The sequence below is a fragment of the Notamacropus eugenii genome, chromosome 3 (genome assembly GCF_028372415.1).
Source record: "Notamacropus eugenii isolate mMacEug1 chromosome 3, mMacEug1.pri_v2, whole genome shotgun sequence".
Lineage (NCBI taxonomy): Eukaryota > Metazoa > Chordata > Mammalia > Diprotodontia > Macropodidae > Notamacropus > Notamacropus eugenii.
Genome location: NC_092874.1, coordinates 58,544,812 through 58,568,454, shown reverse-complemented (window position 1 = coordinate 58,568,454; position 23,643 = coordinate 58,544,812). Strand labels below are relative to the sequence as shown.

The window sequence follows — 23,643 nt, the reverse complement described above, 5'->3', positions numbered from 1 at the left end:
AAATGAGTACCTGCTCACTTGCTCTGAAACCTAAATAGTCTTAGAGAGTTGCCTAGAACACTGAAAAGCTAAGTGACTTGTCCCAAAATCACACATCCATTATTTCTAAGAAACTGGACTTGAGACCAGTACTTCTGAACTCCATGGTTATCTTTATTGCTTTCCTTCTATAAAGATTTAAACGGAGACATCATCCTTTTCTAGATGTTTAAACAAAAGCACCAATTTGTAAAGAATTTGCAGGTCATAATAATCTGAGTGGTTCAGGAAATGGGACTTCACTACTCATACTACCTTTCACATAACTTAATCTACTGCACTCTGAAGTTCCTACACTGGAGGACACCAGCCCCCTGCCTAAGGTCTAGCTTCTGCACCCTCCTGGCTTAAGAGTGATTATCAATAGTAATTGTTGTTGTTTCTCTCCCAGCCTGCTGTCTTTTTTTCTATGCCTCACTAAAGTGGCCATCACCTGGCTACTTCTTAAAGAGGCCTATTCATTGAATGGATGTTACCTCATCCTAAGTGAGTTCCTGAATAGACGTTGACCTAACGGGGCCAAAATGTCCATTGCATGCTGGGTCATCTCCAGTCATCCTGATGACTATCTGGTCACTGGATTCAGATGGCTCCGGAGGAGAAGTGAGACTGGTGACCTTGAAGAGCCCTCCTTCACTCAAAACAAAGTCAAGTGTAAGTCATGTTCATCATTTCTCTGATGGCATGGTCTTCTTCAGCATCAAAGGAGGAACACAAACAAAACTATTTAATCAAAATAAGATAGTATAGAATGGTTTGTGTTCTAACCTTGGCTCTTCCATTGACTGACATCATAAAACCATGGACATGTCAATTTTCCTTTCTGAACTTCCATTTTCTTGTATGTAAAGTGAGGAGATTAGACAAGGTTCTCTTTAAGACTCCTTCCAGTTCTAACATTTTATGTTTTGTAAAAAAGAAAAAATTATACATTAGATAAAAATTATAAAAATCCTTCAGAACCAAGTTATGAAAAATTTACCTTGGCATTTGGTGATATGAAAAGTAGGAAACATTTTTCTATCAGAAAGAATCCATGGATTCCTCCAATTAATCCCAGTAGTTTCCAAACATAATCTTTCCCTTCATGGAAATGTCCCAACTCTTGAGCTTCCTGCTTATGCAAGCCAAGAATCTAGAAACATAGGCACACAAAACAGGCAGAAATAAATGACTTTGCTTTATTTAAAAATCAATGATAGACCTAGTTACAGAGTTCATCCAATTTGCATGCTGGGAAAGCCCACGTTCATTCCTTTGAGTTCCCAAGACCAGTATGTTTTGATGGAATGTTTCTAGTTGTGCCACAAGCTTTAGTAAGCAGTAAGCACAACAAAATGGAAAAAAATACAAGGGGACCAGTTTAGACATTGAATCTATAATAAAGAGAATTGTTCCTGAGCTTTACATTTCCAGGTATTATCATTTCCTCTACATTCCCAATCCTTTGACTAGATTTTCTCCCCCAAATTAGTGCTATTTCAATTTGTCCAATCAGTTCTTTTGAGTTGATTTCATATCCAGATTGATCTAAGAAGAGTGGTTCATTGTTTGGTATGTGATGATTCTAATGAACTTAATTCAAATCAGCAAGTATTTATCAATTGCCATCACTCTGCTAGGTATTAGGGATATAAAGAAAGCGAAATGAAAGTCCCAACCCTCAAGGAACTTACATTTTACTGGGAAGGAAGAAAAATGATGTATGTTAAATGGTTTGTCTTCCTTTGTTGAAGTTGAACCAGTTGTAAGGCTAATCACTTAATACTAAATTTAAGCAGGAAATAAATATATCCAATTATTCTTTTTTGGAAGGGCATTATTGATATTTGGCTACTTGCTTTCCTTTTCCTACAGCAGCATATAGGATGTTAGTCTCTCCAGGCCAGATGTGGAATGACAAAGGCAAAGATGGATACTAAGGGAAGCTGGGTAATACCTGTCCTTTAAGGTTGGCATCAGGGCACACAGTGAGTATATGTCAAAGAGGAGACTTGAATGCAGGCCTTCCTGATTCTAAGACCAGCCTCTAATCACAACGTGCTGCCTCTCAACCTCTTTATACTAGAAGGTGCTAATTATACTTTGGCTATGGCCAAATGTAGGTTTTAATATTCTTTTTAGATGAGCAGGAGTAGTATCCATTGCCATTAGTATCCATTATCATCTGAGCTAGTTCATTGTGGAAGGGTATAACCAAACTAATGACAAATGGAAATACTAGAGCAGAGGTATTTCGTACCCTTAACATCTGTAAGGAGCTAGCAGAGCCTACCCCAGTACCTTGTTTGTTCCTGGAGCCTGCTTACCTGATGATAAGTACTTAGTAATTGTTTGTTGACTCATTGATTGATTGGCTAAAGGGTCAGGGTGTCGACAGTATCTGTGAACTCTTAAAGGACCTACTTCATATTGTTCCATAAAGGGTTATTTCTGGCAACATTCCTCCCTAGCTGGATTATAAGGAAGTCTACACACGGGAGTGGTGCAATTTGTATGAGGCAAAGAATCCTAGGAGCTTTTTCTTCAAGTTGCCAGAGACTCGCAATGCTGCCAGGAGGTTGTGTAGCTAACTCCAGACACAGACGGGGCCAAGATCTTGCTTTCCAGTTGCTCAAAAGCTTGTCCTGTTCACTGGGAAATGTCAAGGTAAAGTATTAAAGGGCTCCATGTTGACTTTACTCCTCCTCTACCATTGCGAAAAGGGCTAAAAACCTTCTATTCCTTGGGACATCATTTGCCATTGAATTTGTTTATCTGAATAATCTGCTGAGACTTCAATAAAGGGTTATAGTTCCTCCAGAAGCTAAAGATTTTTTAAAAAGGAAACAAGAAATGGAAATAGGGTGGTTACCTGAGGAATCAGATGGAGCAGGGCATCACCAGAAAGGGTTCCAACAGCTAAACCCACAAAGAGTTGTAAAACAAGCTTGTAGTTTTCCTCGCAGTTGCTGAAAAGGATGAGAGTTGTTCCAAACATAGAACCCACTGTGATGAGTAAAACAGCAGCAGTACTGTAGCCATATTCTAGATCAAAAGAAGATGAAAATATCAATTTCTCCCATTCATTCTCATATTGTGCACAGAGCCAGAGACCATACTAGAGGAAACTGTCTTTATAGGACCAGTCATAGTTATAATACTCAATAAAACTTGAAGAAGTGGTGTAAGAATTTCCATTCAATTACAATGGATGAATGGCAAATAGTGTTGCTCCCACTCCTAGGGACTGTGACGCTTCAGTTCCATTTTGGGGATGTCATCTAAACTTCAAGGTAATAGGTTATTTTGAAACAATTGTTGGCCCAAAGCAGAACATTCAGGAGTTTCCTAGAAAATAGATAGCACTAGGTATAGAAGCAAGTGAATTACAAGGCAGCTGTGCCTTGGTGAGGTTGAGATTTTTCTTTGGTCCCCTAATACCATTTCATTTATCAGGGCCATACCAGATAGAGGAATTAAATTCCATTTTATTTTCTGAGGACATAAGTTATTCTGTGTCCCAAAGACTTTAACTAAGGACTGAAAAAGGTGGGTATGGAGTTCACCTGAGTGCCAACTTTAAAGCTATGAGTTGACTGGACCAGTGTGCCTAGCACATAGTAAGTACTTAAAAATGTTTTTTGACTGACTGGTTGAATTTATGAAGTGCCTGAGAGACTTGGTGAGTGTTTAGAACGTAATATCTGTTGTAAAAATGCTTGCGAATATATTTAGTTGCTGTAATATACTTCTAGGGCAGAAATTCAAGTTTCAGATGAGACAAATGGAGACCCACAGTCTACCTTTAAAAACTTAATATGTAGGATAGATCCTAGACCCTGGGAAAAAAGAGATTCCATCTCATTTAACATTCCACCCTCTACTTTGGATCAAGTTTTAAGGAATTAGAAAGTTTATTTGATAAACACTAAAGCCTTTACAACTTGAATAATGAAAGGAAAAATAGTATTGCAGATTTGTTATTCTGGCAGTCTTTGAGACCAGGTCACCAGAAATATGGAAAGACATTTGGAAAGAAGGAGTATTTAACAGTGGAAAAGAAGAAAATGGTGTCAGGAGCTGGATAGATTGAAAAAATACTGTCACCTTGAACCAGAAAATAAGGTTTAAAAAAAGGGGGTGGAGAAAGGCACAGACTATCCAAGGAACTGGAACAAGAATTTAATCAGAGATTGAAGACAGAGCAGAGATCAGACTTCTACTGTTGAATATTAGCTGAAAAAAAATGATCTCTAGGGTCTACTTTGGCAATTTTAAGATATTAAGAAACAGCAGAAGAAGTGAACTTATTTTTGCCATTAGTTAATAATGAAGTTAGAACAGATAATGGACCACTTTGCTGATGATATCTCCCTGCAGTTTGACTGAGCAGAGAGGAATAGCTAGGGAGACTTAGGAAAGAATGATGTAAGGAAGCTTCTGAGGATAATATTTACTTCACTTGGGTCAGTCAGTCAATAAACTGGACTAAACCCTTGGAATTCAAAGAAAGGTAAAAGATGGTACCTGCTCTAAAAAAAAAAAGAAGCTGAGAAGGGGATCTGAAAGCAGAGAAAGTTTCAAGCATAGAGGCATAATAATGTCCTTCTGCCAGGTGAAAAATGATAAGTCTTTGTCCTAGCCATAAGTTCTCAAAGTGGGTGATAATTCCCCCGAGGGGTGCTGGAGTGATCCAGGGGGTGGTAATAGCCTTGGGTGCAATTGGAAGGTGTTGAATAAAAATAAGGGGGTGGTGGAAGCATAAGGAAAGAAAAGAAGAAAATTGTGAAAACCCTTCGTACATGTTTCATCTGATATGTAATAGAGTAAAAGTCACAGTGATCACATTATTTTGCAAATAAACACACAAAATGCAAGTTACAACCAGTTGGTGGTCAAGTCCACTGATGGATCTTAACAAGCAAGTGTTGGCAGATGAACCTGTCACATATTGTTGGAAAGTCCAGCATGCATTTGCAGGAATGTATGCATGTAATGACTTGTTTACAGTGTGATACTATACAGTTATGTGGCATAGTGTTGCATAGTCAAAATTTTGATGCAAGAAAACCCCACAAATTTATAATAAATTATGAAATTTAAGGTGTGTCATTTTAAAAAAATTACATATTTTTGAAAAGATGCAAATTTTAAAAAAATTAAAGAATTAAAGAAAGTAGATTTCCAGAAGGGTGCCAAGCAATTATTTTAAGGGAGTGATAGGCCAAATAAATTTGGGAATCTCTGCAACTCTCCCAGATGCAACTCTGTCCTCTCCACAGAGGGCAATGAGAAGGTATGAATTTCAGAACTGACTTGATCTTTCAGGGAGTTCTGATTCTAGAGATTTTGGACAAGTGCAGAGAAGTGGTCAGGTGAAAAGTTATAAAGTATGTCTGTCTAGGCCTCCTTAAATAGAGAATATGAAAGGAGGTCACAGATATCTACCCTCTACCCTTTCCAGTCAGAGAAAGGAAGAAGCCTGGGAATCAAATATTTTCTGAAGACACAGGGTGATAGCTTATCTTTTCAAGAAGAAATATCAGAGACATTTCAACCTTATTTTGGGGATGTCACATAAGCCCTAATGTTCATATTATGTAACAACAGTTGGTGACAAGAAGAACGTTCCAGAATGTTCCAGAGAGTTCTAGGATGAAGGTAAGGTCAAGAGTGGAAAGCAAGTAGACTTTTTTTTTAATATATAGTTTATTTTTCAGTTCTTAACATTCATATCCACAAGAATTTGAATTCAAAATTTTCTCCCCATCTCTCCCCACCCCCACCCCAGGACAGCATGCACCCTATGAACTCTGTCCCCCAATATGTCCTCCTTTCTATTACCCACTCTTCTTCCAACTCCCTTCCCCTCTATTTTCCTGTAGGGCAAAATAGATTTCTATACTCCATCACCTGTATAGATTAATTTCCAGTTGCATGCTAAAACAATTTTTCACATTCATTCTTAAAGCTTTGAGTTCCATATTCCCTCTATCCCTCTCCACTCACCTTCATTGAGAAAACAAGTGATTCAATATAGGTCGTATATGTGTAACAATGCAAAACACTTCCATAATAGTTATGTTGTAAAAGACTAACCACATTTCCCTCTGTCCTATCCTGACCTGCATTTATTCCATTTTCTCCCTTGATCTGTCCTCCCACAACAGTGTTTGCTTCTGATTATCCCTTTCCTCAATTTGCTGTCCCTTCTATTATCTTCCCTCTCCTATTCCCTTCCCCCTTGCCTTCCTGCATGGTAAAATAGATTTCCATACCCAGTGGAGTGTGTTATTCCCTCCTTAAGCCAAATCCCATGAGAGTAAGACTCACTTATTTCCTTTCATCTCTCCCCTCTTCCCCTCCATTGTAAAAGCTCTTTCTTCCCTCTTTTATGTAAGATGATTTGTTACATTCTACCTCCTCCTTTCTCTTACTCCTAGTACATTACATTCAACAGTAAATTATATTTTTTAGGTACTCTCCCTTCTTATTCAACTCACCCTGTGCCCTCTGTGTGTGTGTGTGTGTGTGTGTATACACACACACACACACACACATACATACATATACACACCTACACATATATAATATACACATATATACTTACCCATACACACCCACATATATATATATATTCCCTCTAACTACCCCAATACTGAAAAAGGTCTCATGAGTTACAAATAATGTCTTTCCATATAGGAATGTAAACTGTTCAACTTTAATGAGTTCCTTAAGGTTTTTCTTTCCTGTTTACCTTTCCATGTTTTTCTTTATTCTTGTGTCTGAAAGTCAGATTTTCTGTTCAGCTCTGATCTTTTGCTTGGAAGTCCTCTCTTTCATTGAAATTCCATTTTTCCCCAGGAAGTATCACACTTAGTTTTGCTTTGTAGATGATGATAGGTTTTAATCCTAGCTTCTTTGACCTCTGGAATATCATATTCCAAGCCCTTTGATCCCTTAGTGTAGAAGCTGCTAAATCCCGTGTTATCCTGATTGTATTTCCACAATACTTGAATTATTTCTTTCTGACTGCTTGTAATATTTTCTCTTTGACCTGGGAACTCTGTAATTTGGTTACAATATTTGTAGGAGCTTTCCTTTTGGGATCTCTTTCAGGAGGTGATTGGTGAAGTCTTTCCATTTCTGTTTTACCCTCTGATTCTAGAATATCAGGGCAGTTTTCCTTGATAATTTCTTGGAAGATGATTTCTAGGCTCTTTTTTGATTATGGTTTTCAGGTAGACCAATAATTTTCAAATTGTCTCTCCTGGATCTATTTTCCAGGTCAGTTGTTTTTCTAGTGAGATATTTCACATTGTCTGCTCTTTTTTCATTCTTTTGGTTTTGTTTTGTAATTTCTTGGTTTCTCATAAAGTTATTAGCTTCCATCTGCTCCATTCTAATTTTTAAAGAGCATTTTCTTCAGTGAGCTTTTGAACCTCCTTTTCCATGTGGCCAATTCTGTTTCTTAGGGCATTCTTCTCTTTGTTGGCTTTTTGGATCTTTTTTGCCATTTGGGTTAGTCTATTTTCAAAAATGTTATTTTCTTCAGCATTTTTGGGGTCTCCTTTAGTAAGCAGTTGACTCATTTTTCATTATTTTCTTGCACTGCTCTCATTTCTCTTCCCAATTTTTCCTCCACCTTTCTTACTTGATTTTCAAACTCCTTTTTGAGCTCTTCCATGGCCTGAGACCATTGCATATTTTTTGAAGGTTTTGGATGTAGAAGCCTTGACTTTTGTGTCTTCCTCTGATGATATGTCTTGTTCTTCTTCATCCAAAAGGATGGACGACAATTCCTGTTCACCAAGAAAGTAACCTTCCGTAGACTTAGTTTTCCCCTTTTTTTGGGCACTTTCCCAGTCAGTTACTTGACTTTTGAGTCCTTTGTCAAGTGGAGGGTATACTCTAGGGACCTGTAAGTTCTCAGTTCCTCCAAGGTAGCACAATCAAGGGAGAGGAGTTTACTCCTCTCTTAACCTGCACTCTGGTCTGGGAGCAACCACAAGCATTCTTATATGCTCAGGGTATGAAAGTAGAATTCCCTCTCCACAGTCACCACCAGCTCCACCACATCAGTGCTCTTCTTCACCCCAGGACCACCACGCAAAACTGAGACCCAGATCAGCTGCTTGATTCCCCCAGGATCTTTAGGCAGAAGGTTCCAAAATGAATGCTGCTGCCACAATCACAGTGACTACTGCTGCCCTGGAGCTGGGGCTGGACTGTGCTCCCCTCTCACACAAGTGAAAGAGCTTTCTTACTATCCTTTGAAGCTGTCTTTGGCCTTCGTGGGTTGCAAAATCTGGGAACCACAGCTGCTACCCATGATTCTGTGCCCTGAAGCCTGCTCTAGTCCTGTCTGTGATGTACTGCAAGGCCAAGGCTGAGCTGTGCTCTGCTCCAAGCTTGGTGTGATAGACCTTTCCTGTCAGCCTTCCAGACTGTCTTGGGCTGGAAATATCTTTCACTCTGTCATTTTGTGGTTTCTGCTGCTCAGGAATTTGTTTAGGGTCATTTTTATAGGTATTTTATGGGCTACGGGGAGAGAGCTAGAGTAGGTACATCTTTCTACTCCATCACCTTGACTCTGCCCTGAAAGCAAGTAGACTTGAGGAATTTCTGCCTGTGAGGAGGTTGAGGTTTTTCTTTGTCATATTTAATGAGATGACACAATGTACCTCAGTAAGAGAAGAGAGCGAAAAGGTAAGAAATTTGTCCTGAAGAAGGAAAGCCATAAGTCTAAAGAGCAAGAATTTTGAGGAGTCATCTAGTAGCTAAATATATTGCAATGCTGAATAACATGCAAGATTAAGAAAGCCTTGGTATCCAGCTGGGGTGTGGGAAACACAGGGGGAACAGTCCAGGAGATTGAGATTACCAGAGGCACAAGATCATAAAATTTTCTTGGTGAGCTGCTTGTTAAAAATTTGGGATGCTTTATTCATAAACGAGATTTGGATGTGTCAATGGTCAAAGCCATTTTGGTCAGAAGACCAAGAAGCAACATTTCAGGCAAGAGTTAAGATGACTATGACAATAATTTAGAAAGGGATAATATAGTATGAGTCAGGTGGAGCAGTGATTTTTCTCAGCATCAACCTGGAGAACACATATGCCCTGACTGCAACATTTTAAACTTTGCCACAGGCAAATGTTTTCATGTGCTACTCTTTGGGAAAAGAGAAGTTATCCAAAGTGGCAAACCTGGCAATAGAGAGGATTTGATGGAGTTGATGAGAGGTTTTCTGTTGATATATACATTCTGTGTTATAAGTATTGGATGACTGACAGATTTCAATTAGGGAAAATTGACTATATTCATCCCTATGGGACACTGCCTCTGCTTATATTTGCCTAAAGGACTTGGTACAGTCCCTTAAACAAATGGTTCCTAGGAATGATTTTAGAGTTCAGTGTTAAATCTGAATGTGTGTATCTGTTTAAATGTATGTGTACCAATGTGTCAGAATTGATCTGGTTTAGGATAAGTTTTGTATCTTTCTTTAGCAATGGAAAATTGGATATGAAGTAGGAAGTTAGAAATTACATAAGGTTTCTGACTCTACAATTGAGGGGTTGGGTGGATACTGACATTTTTAGTGAAGGAAAAAACCCAAATGGCTTCATGACTCATTTGAATTAGAAGCTCATTTGTCTTCTGAATTAAAGATTTGGGTTTTGGATTAGAAAACGTTGGCTGAGTTACCTTCTTAAACCTGTCCAGCACAGGACAGTAAGTTTCAGACCTTAAATTAATTGTATTATAGTGCTACTTATTAATCAGGATATGAGTTTCTCTGAATTGCAAATTTTTGTCTAAAAAGAGGACCAAGGAATAAGCAGCTAAATGACGCTTTGAGATGGAAGTATGAGCTGGCAAATGACTTCATGTTGAATATTTTTCTATATTTTGCACTTTGCAGAATTATATGTATGTATGTGTGTGCATGCATCCATATATACTCTCTCTCTCTCTATATATATATATACATATACATATATAGGTATACAATGTTGAAAAATTGATCTGGTAGGTTACCAATATAATGTCATAGAAAATAAGCTTTTACACACTTAGTTAAATATGGCGATATTTATTTCAATATTATTTCATTATTCATTTTCACTTATCTCATTTCAATTATTTCATTATTCATTTTCGATTGACATTATATTCCTTTACAGCTAATTTGAATAGGATAGAGTGCAAAACATATCTCTCAATCATTCATCTTCACATAGATAAGACTACAGGTCTTAGGAAAAGGAGAGGCAGTGATTCATGTTATTGAAGTAAGAAGGTTATTTTCTGGCAGTAATAGATTTGGAATTCATTGATTAAAAACTGACTTGACCTTTAACAGGGTACGGGACCTTTCAATAGCCCCTAGATCTGGCTTACAGTATATAAGTCTATATGAGCATCTTTCAAGGTAGGCCCAAGTGAATACAGGCAACTTCCCAACTTCTGTACTATTTTCAGAAAAGTTGTATCAGTGGATTTTATCATAATTATCCATTTACACAATTTGCCTAAAAGGTGAAGGAGTGTTGGGATGTAATATAAAACTTGGGAATGTCATTACATTATATAATGTGATGTGATTTGAACTATTGTATCTTTTGTAGTGGTAGCTTTTGTGTTATATGTTCTAAAATAACATTATATTGTTGCATAGTATTTTGTATACTAGGTGATAATATGATGTTATACTTTATGCTATCTTATATTATGAATTATGTGACAGGTGTTATTTTATATGCTGCAGGTTATTGCTATCCTTTGTCCTTCATTCTTAGAGGACCATGACATCAGGGAGGTGATGCCATGACATGCAAGTGAATTGAATTTAAGTGAGGGAGGGCTGTGCAAAGTTACCAACCTCACTTTCTGCTCTGGAGCCATCTGCAATTAGGACAACTGGAGATGGCCCAGGATGCAGCGGGGGTCCTTGGCCTTTTCAAGCTAAATTCTTCAACAGGTCTCAGTTTGACTAAGGCAACGCCCATTCAGCAATTAAGGCTTAATAAGAAATGAGACCAAGAATGGTCTCTTTACCTAGTCAAAAAAACCCATATGTATCTGGGAGGGGAAGACACACAGGGTTTCCAACCAAGAGAGAAACAATTGCTATTTACATTCATTTTGAGCTAATCAAGGCCCAAACAATGTCAAATAGGGCTTGGCCTGGGACCTATTGTTGGCCAATCAATGGGAGCGATTTGGAGTGAAGGCTGGTCTTTTAAGAGGAAAAAAACTATTGCATGTATGCTATTTGTTAAATATTTTATGTTGTATTTCAAGTCTGTTGCAAGGTGACAGAGAGCATGGCCTGATTAATAGAAGGCTGTTTTCAGAGTCCAGAAGACTGTTCAAGGATTTGGGGCAATTTACTTTAGTTCTCAGGTATACCAGTCGATTATCTAAAACCCAAATTTCTGAAATAGAGACCGATCTACGTTGGTAAAAGGATTTCCTTACTGGATGTTCCCTACCTTGATGAAATCGTGGGTCAGAGCCGCTAAAATGACAGAAGTTTCATGGGATGTCAAGATGTGTGATCTGTTTTTTACTATAGATTCATTTGTTATGATGTATCATGCATGATTTCGTGTTATATATCACATATGCTTCATGCGATTAGCTGATAATATTTAAATTTACGCTATGCTAAAGGTTAAAGATTATATGTCATAGATTATGTATATTATGTTATAATGCAGAATGTTTTGGGTTGCATTATATAGTATATTATATATGTATAGACATACACAAACACACATGCTATATAATGCATGTGGATGTACCTATGCTATACATATATACACACAAGATATGTGCTAGATTACTGTTACATGTTTGGTTATGGATATTCCTATGTTGTATGCTATACAATGTCATGATCTGTGCCGAGTTCTATATTGACTACTATGTTATAATGTAAAGTTGTATTTTATGTTGGATACACTTTACAAAGTCTATTGAATTATTATGGTTCCAATTACTTTGGAAATATGCACTATCATCTACAATTTATGCTGAACTTTATTTCATGTTACATATGTTATGGCATGTGATATGTGTTTTGTTTTAGGTTATGCTCTATAATATGCTTTATATTAAATGCTATGCTTTATGTTATGACATGATATATTGCTTGTGTTTCATTCATGTTATAGCTAGTGTGATATGCTACCTATTATACGGCTGTGGTATGCATATGATAATATACTGCATGGTCACTTGTATTTTCGTATTGTTACAGATGTGGCGATACATGTTTTATATTATGTATTGCTGTTTGTGTCGTACTGTACATTTTGTGTTGTTATATTGTTATGTTATATGTGATGTGAAGTATGTTTTTATCTTGTATGTTATAAATCCTTTTAATGTGTATTTTATGTAATGTGAGTGTTATTCCTTGTATTACATATACTGTGGTGTATATTTCATCATACTGTATCTTATTCCAGATGTTATATGATATTTTTATATTTACATTAGGTTTTATATTATATGAGATTTTTGTGATTCATGTTTTATGCTAGATCATATGTTGTGATACATGTAGCATAGTACACTGTCATGTATTATATTGCTATGGTGTGTTATGTCATTATATATCTTATATTTCTAAAATTGATTAATTGATGTTATGACACGTTAAGAAGATAAGGTCAGGAGAAAATATAGGAAGCAGAGAGAATAATCCTAAGCATAATAAATAGCTAGCATTTGTGTAGTGCCTACTATGTGCAAAGAACCATGATAAGTGCTTTATCAGTAATATCTAATTTGATTCTCACAACTCTTGGAGGTCAGTGCATGGGAAAAAATATGTGAGTTAAAGTCAATGGAGGTAGACACAGGAGCAGTATTTCTATATAAAGATACTAGAGGCCACCTCAATAGCTAGAGGGCAAATATTTTTAAAAATAGGGAAAAGATTATAAATCTAGTATAGAATTGTACTCTATGGATGATGAGGGATTTTAATTATACAGATATCTGTTGGAGTTCTCTTTCTGCCAAAAGCAGAGTGACTAATCATTTCCTTGCTTTCCTTAATAATATCATCCTAAAATGGTAGAGGGGGAAAGCAAGTAAAAGTGGAGATCTTTTTATTGTCCATTTCTTACCAACAAGGTTGCTAAGGAAAAAAGGACAGAAAACTTGGTGGGGAGGAGTGACCACTTCATTTTAGAATTTGTGAAAAAAAGAGAAATAGGAAGTATTTTATAAGCTTTTTCAAAGAACAGATTTTAAAGAGTTCAGAAGAGGTATAAATAGGATTTCAGGGATGAAAATTCAGTAGAAGTCAATCTAAGACCGATAAGAAACTTTCAGGAATGAAATTCTGAAGACTTCAAGAACAGGATGCTTTTCTGAAAAGACTAATGTTGATTCATGTATCAACCTATTTATACTTTTTTGGGAGGGGGAGGCAATTAGGGTTAAGTGACTTGCCATGAGTCACAAAGCCATTAGTGTCTGAGACCAGATTTGAACTCAGGTACACCTGACTCCTGGGCTAGTGCTCTATCCACTGTGGTACCTCTCTGCCTCCTAAACTTTTAAAACATTCAGGAGATAGAAGCAAAGGAGATTAACAGAGGATGGATTTAAAGGCGTGGTGTTCCTGTAAGAATGATCTCAGGAGGACTAAACCTCAAAATCAGGTGAACTTGGAATGAAGTAGAAGGACCACACAATTGATTTTTTTAAAGCTTTATTGATTTAGAAAACGCATAAATCTGCTGTTTGGGATAGATGGGATGATGATAACTGATAGGCGAGAGAAGAATGAGATGCCCAATATTTATTTCGCTTCTATTATTTTCCAGCAAAGGAAAATATCTTTGACTCGAAAAGGTAAGAAAAAATTACCAACAAGGAACTGACATTTAGGATAAGTTGAGATATAGTAAGATATAACCTAAATTCCCTAGTCATTGTGGCTTATATGGCATACATGGGTACTAGAAGAAATGGTATGAATGGTCGTTGAGCAACTAAAAGTTAACTTTTGGGAAAAAATATGGAGAAGATTAGCTTTTTTTAAGGCAATTCTTAAGCCAGGCATAAGAATTATGTAATTATAATTTACCTAGATTTTAATATAACATTTTATGAAGCCTTATTTTATTTTTGTGAAAAAGATAGACATTAGACAATTATAAAATTGGGTAGATTCAGTCTTGGTTGAACAGTCAGTTCGAAGGAGTAGCTGTGAGTGATTTGATGTCAACTTGGAATTGGGTGTACAGGGCTGTATCTCAATAATTTTGGTTTCTTTCTGTGCGAGTCAGTATTCCATCAGTTACTTAAAAAAGTCATAAATGGTATATTGATCAACGTTTCAGACCACACAGTTCTAGGAGGGATAATTAAAACAACAAACGATGGAATCAAAGTTCAAAACCATCATGACTAGATAGAATATTTGAGCCAAATCAAATAATATGAAATATAATAAGGATAAATGTAAAATCTTACCCTTGGATTCAAACAATCAGCTTCATAAGTGTGCAATGGGGATTATCTAATAGTTACATATGTTTGTTATAATGTATTATGTTGTATATTATATATTATATGATCTCTTATGTAGCATGTTGTTTATGCATTGTGTTATGTCTACTATATGTTATGCATTATACCTTATATCTTAGATATTACATTGATATTTGCATTAGGATAATGTTATGTTATGCTTTTTTACGTTACTAGTCACTTGTCTCATGTTGGCTGTTATTTGTTAGGCATTATAGGTAGCCTCATTATATGATGTATCTTATATGGCTCAATTCAACCAGGATATGTGCATTATATTTTCTACTATATATTTTATAGCATATTATAAGTTGTTCTCTGATGTTATATGCTGTATTTTGTGTAATGTTATGATGTCATTTCTATTATATGATGTACATTATATGCTATGATGTTTTGTAAAGATATTATCTGGTATAATTGAATTTTTATAATCAAACTTATTATCTGCTCCTTTTCTGTAATTAGGTTTTGGGCTTTCAAGGATCAACTCTTTTCACTCATGTCTTTATATTTTATGTGATTATCCATTATATATTAAATGTGTCATATCTGATGTCACACATTTTATATTTTGGAGGGGTATGTGAATGTTTCATATATGTGTGTATGTATGTATGTACATATACATACATACACACAAAAAAGAACCCACAACACACTTTTAAATTTAATGTGCATTATAAACATTTTCTCCATCACTTTAAGTCTAGACAATCCACAAAACAATAAACTAAGCCCTGATTTATGGCATGTGTTCATTTTTGAGGTGTAAACATTCATATTGAAAATTTAATGATCAGTTCTTGGAGCTACTATATGTGTGTGTGTGTGTGTGTGTGTGTGTAAGTGGATTTTTAAGCCTCCCTATGATAAAGAGTTAACAGAGAGAGGCTTGAAGAAACTAGGGGATATGTACATATATTTCCCTGAGTTCTTATGTTTCCTCTTCCTTTGCTGTCAGAGAGATTTCTGGCTCAAAGTGGAGGATTTCCCCCCACAGTTGAGACAATGGAGGAAGAAGAGCATGACTTTGAGGGTCCGTGCTTTTTCCTGACATGAAACAGGAAGTGGACCAATGGCACAATGCCTCTGTTGCTGCAAGAAGGGGAAAGTAGACTGTGAAGCAAAATCTCTTTAGAAAGCCACTCATGGAAGCAGGACAAACTGAGAGATCATACGTGTGGTGTGAGCCAAATGAGAGCAGGATTGGAAGAAGCCAGGAAAAGCATGGAGCAGCAGGAAGAAGTAGAGAGCAGCCAAGCCCAGTGTTACAGCTGCTCTTGGGGAGATCCAAAGGAATTCCACACCACAATTGCTTTTCCCCTTATTTCCTCAGAGCACTTGTTGAGGAAGAACTTGATGGATATTTAAACCTGCCCAATCACATTCTTTTCCACTCACATCAGACAGAGAAGGAGGAAGGATACAAGGAAGGAAAATCAAAACAGGCTGCAACAGGCAGTTACTTGGAGTTCTGCTTGATTGTTCACTGGACTTTCCTATGCTATCCAGTTGAATTAATGATATGGCCATTAAAAAAAAGAACTATTGAATCTTATAAGTTTGAGGAGGAGTTATGATTGGATGAGGGAGTAAAGCCTGCTAGTATATAAGATGGTGGTTTGAATGAATTGAAGAGAGCAGTATTTTATATTTTGGGTAATTTGAGTATATTTCAAACCATGCCTTCTAGACTTCCATTGAACTTTGACATAGCTTTGTGACTAGCCAGTCAAGAGGAATAGAGCAGAATAGGATAATGATGGTGGACACAGGGGGTTAAAGGTGAGGGTTTGTTACTTACATGGAGCTACAGCACCTTTTGGTGACAAAACAATATAGCACACCCCCTTCCACTGATCTGTAATGCCCTGCTCTCTTTTGATCAGCAGAGAATAATGAAAGATGTCAGGTGTAGCTGCATTCACTAATAAGCGTACCTTTTAACATCTAGCGAAATGTGTTCTGTTATTTCATGCTATATGTTATATTTTATGTTATGTTTTGCATTATGTATTTTATACATAGTGATACGTCATGTCTTGTTTTATTTGGATTTTTGTTAGGATGTGTTGTACATCATATCACATGGTAGCCTATTTTATGTGATGGGGTGATATGGCAAGAAATGCAAGAGATGATAGTATCCATGATGTGCTAAGACTGATAAAATTCTTGGCTCTGAATTAAATATTTAAAAATGCAGGCAAAGTTAGGGTAGAGATAAATGGGATGTAAGTATGTTTTTCTGGTGAGGAGTTGAAATTGTTCTTTGGCTACCTGAGATGGTCTCTATTGGACTGACTTTTTATCTTCTAAGAATCTAAATTACTGTATCTTTAGGACCATAACTAGGCAGGACTTGGCCTCTTGGCATGACTAGAAGGGCTATATTCCCCTGAATCTACTAGGAGCTGATATGTGGAATATTAAGGGAAAACCTGAAGGAATCAGTGAGCTGCTAGAATCTGTCATAAAAATGCATATATACACACACATACATATATAGACAGAGGGTACAGGGTGAGATGAATATGAAGGGAGAATACCTAAAAAATAAGATTAACTGTTGAGAGGAATGTACTGGGAGAGAGAGAAAAGGAGGGGTAGAATGTAACAAATCATCTCACAGAAAAGAGACAAAAAAGAGCTTTTACAAAAGAGGGGAAGAGGAAGGATGTGAAAAGGAATAAGTGAGCCTTATTCTCATCGGATTTGGCTTAAGGAGGGAATAACATGCACTCAGTTGGGTATTGAAATCTATCTTGCCCTGCAGGAAGGCAGGGGGAAAGAGGATAGGAGAGAGAGGATAACAGAAGGGACAGAAGACTGGAGAAAGAGGTAATCAGAAATAAACACTATTGTGGGGGGACAGGTCAAGGGAGAGAGTGGAATAAATGGAGGGCAGGCAGGATAGAGAGAAATATGCTTACTCTTCTGTAACATGACAATTACGGAAGTGTTTTGCATGACTACACATGTATGACCTACATTGAATTTCTTGCTTTCTCAATGATGGAGGGTGGGAAGGGAGAAAGGGAGAGAATATGGAACTCAAAGCTTTAAAAATGAATGTTAAAATTTGTTTTTGCATGCAACTGGAAAATAAGATGTACAGACAATGTACAGACATAGAAATCTATCTTGCTGTATAGGAAAATAGAGGAGAGGATGGGAGAAGGGGGGAAGGTGGTAGAAGGGAGGACAGAATGGAGGAAGGGATGGGTGGGGTACATGCTGTCCTGGGGTGGGGTAGGGAGAGATGGAGAGAAAATTTGGAATTCAAAATCTTGTGGGAGTGAATGTTGTAGACTGAAAATAAATAAATTATATGTTTTTAAAAAGGAATATATCTCATCAAGACAACAATAAGCCTATAGACTACATGTAGGGAAAGTAAAGGCTAAAATCATTATGAACCTTTGAATGTTTTTACATTAATTCTGAAGATTTCCTAAAATATTATAAAATGCCAGAGAATTTCTTATTCTTTAAAACATATATATTAGTTTGGATTTATATGACCAAGGTTTATAAAGTGTGTGCCTCACAACACACAACCCTGTGAGACAGGTCAGTGTGAGGTTTATCATCCCCATTTTACAAATGAAAAAACTGAGGCTTTGAGAGATGAAGCAACTTGTGCATAGTCATGTGTATTGACAGATTCAGAGACAGGATTCCAGATCAGATCTTATGATTCTAGCCCTGATCTTATCACTATGCCATCAACAGAACCATGTATTGTTGGCTATCAGTTATTCAAATATATCTTGAATATTAGGAATCTTACTTTTTTTTTTATCTTAAATGGGTTTACTTCTCTCAACTAGCACACTGCTGAGTTTGCTACAAATTTTGCCATCTGTAGATCATTAGGGAAAGAGGGTTAAGAAAACAAAATATTACAAATAATACAAATTTGTACAAAATGTAATATAGATTTAATACAAAATAAGTTTCAAAGCCAAATTAAGATTTTTAAATTATTTGCTATTTCAATTTCTACAAACAATTGAGAGTTAGTTTCATTTCCATCTATTCAAGAAACAGCAGGAAGCTTGAAACAAATTGGTTTGGAAACAGATGGTAGGGAATCATAAGACTAAATATGACTCTCAGGTACCTATAGGTCAATATTTTTATTGACCTAACTCTCACATGCAAATCTCTCGATAAATACTTAGCTGCTGTAATATTTGATTCAAATGGGGTTCCTCACACTGAAAGACTGGTCTTGTAAATTTATCTTGCCAGCAATGTCATTTTAATTATTCCTTCATGTTTTTGGAAGATCCTTTGCTTTTGATCGTGTTGAAATCTTCAACCAACAATCTCAATATATGATTGTGGTTTCTGAAAAGCCATTAGTTGAATTATTAACAATGATATTAGGGTACTGTGAAGGGTACTAGGTAGGATTACACAATTTGTTGGCAGTCCCTACATAGCCAGTTTTGGTAATTTGCCAACTTTAAGATGAATCCCTCAGATCTGACCTACCCATTAATTTCTTGACCAAATCTGAGCATCTACTTCCATTTAGTCTAGAAAATTGATTTTTCAATATTAACAGAATTTGACCACAGGATTCTTTTCTGGAAACTACATTTAATTTCCTGGAAACAACAATTTAATGTAATGATTAGAGAACTAGTTACAATGTACTGCAAGTACCTTTTGAAATAATGGCCCATTGGGCCCCATGTAATGTAATGTTGCATATTCCTATAATGAAGAGAGATAGTTTCATGGCAAATGTCTATTTTCCTCAAGTAGCATGATGCAAAATTGTAAGTAATCTGGGGTAGTTCTCATATTAGAATTTTTGGTGGGGAAGGTAGGGAGATTTTCTCTTGGAAAGGACCAGAGATGACCAGGAAGAAAAATTGGATTTCCATAACCAATGAAACCTTTGACTCTGTCTTTTTTGTTGTTCTTCAGTTGTTTGGGGCTTTCTCTTGGTAAAGATACTGGAATGATTTGCCATTTCCTTCTCCAGCTCATTTTACACATGAAGAAACTGAGGCAAACAGGGTTAAGTGACTTGCCCAAGATCACAGAGCAAGTAAGTGTCTGAGGCCAGATTTGAACTCAGGAAGAGGAGTCTTTCTGACTCCAGGCTCAGTGCCCTATCCTGCAGTGCCATCTAGTAGTCCCTTGACCCCATCTAACCTTTGTCCATTTGATAAGTCTTTAAATCACCAGTTGTTGAGCTATTTCCTAATTCATCCTTAGTGTTCTACTAGAGAGAGGAATGTGAATCAGGTCCTATGGCCAGAGACGATTTGTTTTGTCCTTAGTCTAATTTCATGTCATCTAAATTTTTCTTTAGATAAATTACATTGACATTTCAAGTAGATCATTGGCCACAGGTCTAGCCAGTTCACTACCAAGTACATTCAGAGATTCTTTTCTTCAAAGGATCTATGATGTCATCAGAGTGAGTATTCCCTTCACTGATGTAAATCACAGTCCTCCATACCTTAGTTGATAGTTCCCAGACCTGCTACTGACAAAACAATCTGTAGTCTGGTTGTCCATCTATACGAATCCCTTTGAATTTAGTTAAGCTGTTCCTCAGAAACAGACAATAAGTCCATCAGTGGACCAATGTTTAAAACTTTTCCAACTTTTTCAACAGTGATATCTGTTGGCACTTGTCCTGTATTGCCATAGTTTTGAAAAGTCTCCCCTCTCCCTGCTCCAGTGTCATTTTTAGAGTGTGCTAAGGCATCAGAAAAGTAGTGGAGGACACATATTTGATGGAGAACTTAAATTTATATATGTGTGTGTGTGTGTGTGTGTGTGTGTGTGTGTGTGTGTGGATATGTAACCTGATTTCATAGTTGTAGGGAACTTCCATTAAGGAAATTCCTTCCACCAATGTATATCAGCTTTTTGAGTTTAAATGACTATCTGAAACAGGACTCACATTTGATTCTTACTGACTTAGAGACTGGCTCTCTACTATGCCATTCTGCCTAATTATGTAAGGTTTCAGCACTATATAGATAAAAACACAGGTAGGGATAAGGACCAGAGTTGTAATTCTGTGTGGCAGAAATTCCTTCCACTAAAGCAAGTTAGCACCATTTCTTTAACCTTTAGCTTTAGAGAGTTAGCTAAAATACTAAGAAGTTAAATTATCTGTCCAGGGTCACATGTCCAGATGTAGGGAATGAACCTTGGTCTTAATTTTAGGATTATGGATGTAAAAAGGAAGTGCTAATGTAGATCGGACTCATGGCAGATATCATGATCTTGTCACAGTTCTAACCTCAATCCATAGGGCAGCACTGGAGATTTTTGAAATATCCCGAAATAGCTTTAGTTTATGAAGAATTCAGTCTATCAGAAGTACTGACTGGTGTGTATTCATTGTTTGTTGTTCATTCTTTTGAGTCATGTCCAACTTTCCACGACTGAGACCAGATTTGAACTCAGGAACATGAGTCTTCCTGACTCTGGGTCCAGCATTCTATCTACTGGGCCACCTAGCTGCTCATGGTTGTAGACATTACCAATTTGACGTGACCAATTTAATTTGCTACCAAAACTGTAGTTCTCCAGCAGTGCAATGCTTCCCCTTCCCACCCTCCATTTTGTTCCATGGAAACCTTGGGGTTGCCATCTTATGAAGAAAAATAGATAAATAAAATACCCTTTACTTTAAAAAAAAAATGATTTTCCACTCTTCAGTTACAAGAATTTCTGTTTTCTTGATACCTCTATGTCTGCCTTGCATACTGGAAAGGAAAATTAATTGTCTTTTTAAACATAAGATACATTATGAAGGAAGTCAAAATAAGTCAAAAGGGCAATTCAGTCCCCATCACTCTAGTGGCTGGATCCTGATCAGGCACGTGGAGCTGGATGTGCCAAATCTCCTGTCTGTACCACGTAGGATGAGTGTTCTCAAATCCTGTGCTACAGAACACCCTGTTCTTTTCTTTGAAGGTAACTCATACTTGGAGTCTTTAAAGAGAGTGAAATGTATACAAACCAAGTGAATTAGCGCAGTATAAAACCACACAGTCAAGAGATACAACTTACTTTCTAGGGCTGTTGGTGGCAGCTTGGCTTGCTGGTATTTTGTGAGTTGGCAAGAGCAGCTGAGTAGTTGTTGAATGATCGCTGGGCTGATTTGCTGGAAATGCTCCTTAGAAATAGGAGAATGGCTGTTCGGTAAAAATATCTCCACAAGCTCCTTGGCAGAGAAGCAAGCCTAGGCAGGAAAATGTGTATTGTTATTAGCCACACCACTGGAGCAAACTCAGTATGCATGTCCATTCTTTAAGTATGAATGAGAACTAAATGGAATTTTCAAAGTGGAAAAAAATAAAGGTTATCAAACATATTTCTTGAAAACATGTTTTTCATGACGAAAGAGGATTCACTTTGTCCACTGGTGAACATTTAATCTATCATACTCATCATTATAATTATTTCTGAACACTTCTCTTGTGCTCCCTTCCTCTTTATTTTAGTGTTTTGCAATCACACTTAATGAGATTCTGAACAGAAACCCCATGAAGTAGGTTAGAACTCTGGCCTCATTTCCTAAGCCGATGCTTCTGTTGTTTTTCAATGAGAATAACTTTTTGGACCAATAGTCTCTTGAGATAAATGCACTCTAAACCCAAGCTCTGAAGAAATAAGATCATTGTTTTCAGCAAGCAATATCTGGCATTTAGTCTTTAAAAGTAATATGAAATACCGAAAGCAAGGAAGGAGAATATTACAGAAAATGTTGCTGTTGGTATAAATGAGTCTTAGCAATTATGTAATGTTTGTTGACTGTATTATTCTCTCTTACAAAATGGCTGAAGAGTGATCATTTCAGTTAAGACAGAATATTGACTTAAAAAAATAACTTACTTTCTAACTGAATTTATTGAGTCCAATTAAACTGACTGGTTTATCTAGATCTTGGTATCATGTAGACACAGCCAGACATGCATCAGTTTTAGATAAACTATTAGTAATAAGTCCAAGGATAGAAAAACATAGTTAGGGCCCCATACCATGAATTTCAGAAGCTTCCACTATACCTAGTTAAGTCAAGTGAAAAATTTTTATGTATTTCTTTTGTTTTTTAAATTATTTAATTAATATTCCCCCAATTATATGTAAAATAATTTTTGACATTCATTTTCTAAAAAATTTGAGTCAAAAATTCTCTCCTACCTCACATTCAGAAGGAAAGCCACTTGTTATAGGTTATACATTTGCAGTCATGCAAAATGTATTTCCGTGTTATTCATGTTATGAAAGAAAACACAGACAAAAAACAAGAAAAAATTTTTTAAAAGTATGCTTCAATCTGCATTCAGATTCCATCAGTTCTTCCTCTGGGGATGCATAGCATTTTCATAACATCTTTAGAATTGTCTAAATCATTATAATCCTGAGAATAGCCAAGTCATTCACAGTTAATCATCATATAATATTGCTATTACTGGACACAATGTTCTCCTGATTTTGCTCATTTCACTTTGCATCAGTTCATGTAAGTCTTTCCAGGCTTTTCTAAGAGCATCCTGCTCATCATTTCTTATAGCATAATAGTATTCCATCACAATCGTGTACCATAACTTGGTCAGTCATTCCCCAATTAATGGACATTCCCTCAATTTCAAACTCTTTGTCACCACTGAAAGAGGTACTATAAATATTTTTGTACACATATGTATTTTTCCTTTTTGTTTTTTGTCTATTTGGGATACAGACCTAGTAGTGGTGTTGCTGGGCCAAAGGGTATGAATGGTTTTATAACTCTTTGGGCATAGTTTCAAATTGCTGTATAGAATAGTTGAATCAGTATGCAACTCCATCAGCAGTCTATTAGTGTCTCAATCTTCCCACATCCCCTCTAGCACTTGTTATTTTCCTTTTCATCACATTAGTCAATCTGATAGGTATAGGGTGGTACCTTGGAGTTGTTTTAATTGTATTTTTCTAATTGCAATTTAGAGCATTTTTTTCATATGATTAGAGGTAGCTTTGATTATTTCATCTGAAAACTGTCTGTTCATATCCTTTTGTCATTTATC

The 23,643-nt window shown here is 36.5% G+C and overlaps 1 protein-coding gene across 1 annotated transcript in view; it reads right to left on the bottom strand.

Moving 5' to 3' along the window:
- The window catches only part of SLC39A12 (solute carrier family 39 member 12), a 109,180-nt gene that overhangs the window by 41,528 nt on the left and 44,009 nt on the right, over positions 1 to 23,643 (bottom strand). Inside the window, exons 5-7 of the mRNA XM_072650250.1 lie at positions 21,644 to 21,815; positions 2,894 to 3,066; positions 1,022 to 1,174 (exon numbers count right to left, since the gene is read on the bottom strand). Coding sequence (XP_072506351.1) covers positions 1,022 to 1,174; positions 2,894 to 3,066; positions 21,644 to 21,815 — 498 coding nt within the window. The remainder of the gene's footprint in view (positions 1 to 1,021; positions 1,175 to 2,893; positions 3,067 to 21,643; positions 21,816 to 23,643) is intronic.